Source organism: Chrysochloris asiatica, unplaced genomic scaffold, assembly GCF_000296735.1.
Source record: "Chrysochloris asiatica unplaced genomic scaffold, ChrAsi1.0 scaffold00289, whole genome shotgun sequence".
Lineage (NCBI taxonomy): Eukaryota > Metazoa > Chordata > Mammalia > Afrosoricida > Chrysochloridae > Chrysochloris > Chrysochloris asiatica.
The window spans coordinates 238497-244006 of record NW_006408807.1 but is presented as its reverse complement, the minus strand read 5'-3'; the positions used below and the strand labels follow the sequence as shown (position 1 = coordinate 244006).

The 5510-nt window shown below is 39.3% G+C and overlaps 1 protein-coding gene across 1 annotated transcript in view; it reads left to right on the top strand.

Annotated features, from left to right (window-relative positions):
* Window positions 1-5510, top strand: part of FAM21A (family with sequence similarity 21, member A) — a 122557-nt gene that overhangs the window by 9355 nt on the left and 107692 nt on the right. Inside the window, exon 3 of the mRNA XM_006874613.1 lies at window positions 2983-3045. Coding sequence (XP_006874675.1) covers window positions 2983-3045 — 63 coding nt within the window. The remainder of the gene's footprint in view (window positions 1-2982; window positions 3046-5510) is intronic.

Sequence of the window (5510 nt, the reverse complement as noted above, 5' to 3'; positions counted from 1 at the left end):
GGCTGGTCCTTTCAAGTGGAAATTTCCAATGTAGTTTTTAAGTAGAATGCTTCATTTGTAAGGAACAGTACAGAGAATAATCATTATACTATGAATATAAGGAACTCTGATAGTGTAGTGGTTATGAATCGGGCTGCTAACCTCAAGGTTTGAAACTACCAGCTGTTCCGCGGGAGAAAGATGAGGCTTTCTGCTCCTGTAAGGATTTACAGCCTCAGAAACCCTGTGCAGGGTCACTATGAGTTGGAACCAACTCCACAGTACTTAACAACAACAACTATGAATATGCTTTATCCAGACTTGGTGGTGGTGGTTATGTGGCGTCAAGTCCGTTCCTATTCTGTAGTGGCCTATAAGGCTTCTGAGCCTGTAAATCTTTATAGGAACAGAAAGCCTTATCTTTCTCCTGATGAGTGGCTGGTAGCATTGTACTGCTGACCTTACACTTACTAGCCCAGGGCCCTACCAGGGCTCCTTGACACAGACTTGGTAGATTTCAGTATTTTGTTGGACTTGTTTTAAAGACAGCATTTTTTTTTTTTTTTTCTCTACCTCTAGACACATTTCTGGTGGGGGTCTTTTTATGTCTTTGCCTTTTTTATTCCTCTTTTTACTTGGGGAGTTTACCCATGTGGGTATATGTGAGTATATATATATATATGTGTGTAGTGTGAGGTTTTGTTTTTCTTCCATGTGAATAACAAATTGCCCAGTTTTTTTTTTGTTTTTTTTTCACTGTATGATGGTTCTTTTATTCTAAATATGTGTGTGTCCCTGAATGCATGTGCTTGTGTAATCAGCCTTACCTGTAACGGTGGCTCTGATTCTTGCCTTCTGCCTTTTAGTGAGTCTGTCTGCTATGCCCCAATATCACAGTCTAATTAGTTTCAGTAGTATGAGTATCCATAATTTCTTTCACTGTGGAATTGACACGGTTTCTCACACTCAACAACTTATACGTTTATTATTTTGTTTCAGTTTTACAGAAAATCCTACTAGCATTTTGACTGGAATTGGATAGGATTTATGAATTTGCATTTGAGATCTTTGTGTCTGTATTTATCATTGTTTTTCTTAGAGTAAGTTTCAATAAATAGAAACCTTAAGTTAGAGAATATGAACTGTAAAAACTACATTATTTGAGCAAATTGGCAGATGCTTTAAAAAGGTGATCAACAACCACCTCTTACAAAGGCTTGGGAATGGGAACTTGAACATATTGTTGGCGATGGTGTAAATTGCTCTGCATCTGTGGACAGCAATCTAAAAATAACTAGTACATTAAAAACGCAGCTGTGTTCTTTGGCTCAGCAATCCTAGTTTGGGAGAAGGCTATAGAAAAAAAAAAAATTAGGGCTTTCTGCTCCCACGAAGATTTACAGCCTCGGAAACCCTATCAGGGTTGACGTGAGTTGGAACCGATAGTACTTAGCAACAGCAACAGCATAGTGATGCTGTAGGATAAGCACTGGACTGTTAACCACAAAAACAAGGTCAGCCATTCAAACCCACCAAATGCTCCTCAAAAAACTTAAACAGGGTTGCTATTAATTGAAATTTAACAACAAGGATGTATATGTGTATATGTTTTAGAACAGCTTTGTGTATAACAGCAAAACCTGGAAACCTCCCCAGTGTTCATTACAAACTGTGGGGTTAACTATGGTAGACTTTATACCATAGAATGTTACGCAGCTATCAAGAGGAGGGTGTTGCAGCTACGTGCATTGACCTAGAAAGCTATATGGGAACATTAAGTGGTAAAACAGTGCAGAGGAATGATGTTAATAGTTCACTTTTATTGATAAATAGAAAGGGTAGAGCAATTCTGAATATGTTCATGTGTCTGTATATATTTTCATAAAAGCCAAGGGAAAAACACTGAGGAACACATTTACCAAGGTTAAGGTGGTTATGTTGGGGGATTAAGAGCTTAATCTCAGGAAGAGAAACTTTTAAAATACATCTTTTTAAAATATACGCTGTTGTTGTTAAGTACTGTGGAGTTGATTTCGACTGATGCGAGCCTGTACAGGGTTCCGAGGCTGCAAATCTTTATGGGAGCCGAAAACCTTATCAGTCTCCTGTGGAACAGCTGGTAGTTTCAAACTGCTGACCTGGTAGTTAGCAGCCCAGTTCATAACCACTACACTACCAGAGCTCCTTAAAATAATACCGTATGATATAAAAATTGTTGAAGTGTAATGTTTGTACCATAAAATTCATCCTGTAAAGTGTAGTTCAAAGCTTTTTAATACATTCACTAAGTTTTGCAAACATTACCACTGTCCTAGTTTCAAAACATTTTTTCTTCACTGTATTATATTGACTTTTTATAACATTCTTATTGACTTTCGGTACTGGTTCAGAAAGCAGTTGCAAGTTTTAAAACAATAAAAGTCAGTCACACTGCATTGCATTTTGAGTGATCTGCTTTGGAACAGAGCCCTTCCTGCCCATGTGGTGAAAGCCAGTCATGTGTCCAGCCTTCTGGCAAATCTGGGGCCTCTGGGCTGGGCTTTAATGGAAGTGGGATAATAAAAACCCATCAAGAATTTTAAGCAAAACAATGAAAGTAAATGGCATCTGTATGATTGCCTTTGCTCAAAACATTAAAATTCCAGTTACTTAGCTGATAAGTTTGACCAGTTTTCTCCCGTCAGACGGCCTGTATCACTGCCCATCTCCGCAGAAGCAGTCTAAACAAGGGGTCCAAACTGCTGTCTTCTTGGCTTTTGCAATACGTTGGTCAACAATCAGTTGAACTTTTTTTGTGTCTCCTAGTCATTTGTATCTTTTTTCCTCCCCAGTGAGGTTTTGGTTCTGTTATTTATCTGTAACTAGTGGCTATAGCATTTGTTGAACAATCATTTTCTGTCCTGTCTTTGTCTTTCTTTATTGTTTAATGAAACCTTACATTATAATCTGTTATTCCAAATTGTGTTTTGACCTTTTGAAAATGATTTTTTCTTCCATATTTAGCGGGTATATGATGAAGAAGTAGAGGAGCCGTCACTAAACACTGAGCCAGAAAAAGCAGAACAGGTAAGTTACTGATTGAGAGGGGTTGACATCTCTGATATAGCTGGAGTGGTGGGGTAGATACTGGGAAAAATAGGAGAAATTGCTGCTAACAGCCTAATAATTGAATCCTTTGATTTGTTTTTGAATTTGAGGATATTAAGTAATATGTAGGTTAAGTTCTTGAGTCCTGCCTTAAGAATAGAACAGAGGTCAACAAACTTTTTCTGTAAAAGGCTTAACAGTAAATATTTTAGGTTTGTGTGCTACGTAGTTCTCTGACATGTATTTGTCTTTTTGAAGCAACTCTAAAAGATTTAGAAACTTCTGTTACCTCTAGGGCCGTTATACCAGACCACCATCCAGGCAGTAATTTCCCAGCCTGTGGAATGGAGTATTATACAGATGAGTTTTTGACTCAGGTTTTTAGAACTACATAGCTAAACCAATTTTGTGAGTTGATGTTAATAGAATTGTCCCAGGCATCTAAATGTGTTATTAATAGCTAATCTAGGCATCCTGGTATGGTGGAGTAAGATAAGCACAGAACTGCCAGCTACAAGGTTGTCAGTTTAAACCCACTAGTTGCTTAAAAACCCTAAAAGGGTTACTAGGAGTTGGACCCGACTCGGTGGCACTTAACAGCAACAACAAAGAGTCCAGTAATGTTTTCAAAGAAATCTCAGTACTGCCCTTTGAGGACTGTCTCTCTGTTCTTTCATGACTGCTTTGAGTCTTAATATTCCTACAAGCTGTGATGACAGTAAACGAGTACTGCTTTAGTTCACACACATTTGAGCGCCTTCTGAAAGTCCAGACAAGCAAGTGCTTACTGGCATAAGATTACACAGAAAAGCTTTAAGGATGAGCCTTCAGTTGGGTAAAGACAGAAGGACTAGATTTCCAGGTGGTGGGGAGGTGAAAGAGCAGCATTTCAGCCAGAGAGGATGGCATGAGTTAGGGTTTGAAATTGGAGGCTGTGCCAGGCAAGACAAAGAAAAAGGGGAGATGGTCTGTCTGTGTTCAGGAGGGCTTCAAGAGCCAGACCAAGGAATTGAGAGGCATTAGTGCTTACCTTTTTTTTTCCTGTGGCTTTATGTATTATAGATTGATAAGCATTCTTCCTCGAGTATGGCCCAGGGATAACACTTGGAGTCCTGCTAGGGCATTGTTTAGATTAATACTGCTAACTGCAAGGTCAGTGGTTCAAACCCACCAGCCACTCCTCAACAGCACTTAGTAACAACACCGCCAGGACAAAGAATAGATGGGGGACCACCAGCCACCCTGAGTCTGTATTGCTCTAGCAGCGATTCTCCCTTGTTTCGTCCACCATGAAAGCTCAGTGGAAGGTGAGGAGTAACTTTCCTCTGGCAGTAGTTTTGAATCAGTACTAATTTGCTCTGAAAATATGAAGCCTATGAAAAAGTTCAGACTTTATCTGTAGCAATTCCTTGTAGCCTAAGAAGCTGTGATACTGGAAAGGGAAGTAGACACCAGCTACATGTCTCCCTGGTCCCAATCTTCTTTTCTGATAGTACGTAAAGATTTGCTGATCTTTTAAGTATATTAATTTCTGACAGCACAAGTCAGGGTTAAAATGAAAAGTGATGAGTTTTCAGTAAATGAGTTTTAAAAGTCATTATGTATTTTTATGATATATTGTCACAGACTTAGTACAGTAGTAGCTATTTAGCTCAGAACCAAGCATACTGGAATAAGAAACATACAGCCTTTCAAGAACCAGTTAAATTGGAAAGACTTCAATAGTTGAAGTGAAAGAGAAAAATGCTTGTAGAGTTATCCGCTTTGGCCTTCAAGTCGGCGTTGTAATTTGTGTGTAGCCTACTATCTGGCATTTCACATTTACAACAATAGTCAAAAATATGCTGTTCCTCGGTGCTGTTGCGTTGGTGCTGACTCATGGTGACCCCGTGCACAACAGATCCACACACTGCCTGGTGCTGTGTAATCCTCACGGTTGTTGCTATGCTGGAACCCATTGCTGCTGCCACTGTGTCGGTCCTTCTTGGTACGGCATCTTCCTTTTTTGCTGCCTTCTGCTTTTCCAAACATAATGACTTTATTCAGGTACTGGTCCCTCCAGATAATATGTTCAAAGTACGAGAGACAAAGTCTCAGCAGCTGTGCTTCTGTGGAACATTCTGATTGTATGTCTTCCCAAACAGATTTGTTTGTGATCTCATGTAGTCATCCTCCAGTTCTGCATAATGCCAAGTTTCATATAACATCCTGGTCTTTGGAACCTCGCCATGTTGATGAGGGAGACCTGGGTGGATAGTTAGGAATCAACTTCTAGAATATATATCTTTTTTTCTTCTTAAATGTTTTATTGTGAATTATGTGGTAGTTTACATGGGAGAACATTAGTTTTACATTCATTCTATCGTATATCATCTCATTGCCATGGTTACAATCCCGTCCATGCAATCCTTCCCCCGTACCTCCCAGGTCTTCAGCACACAGTC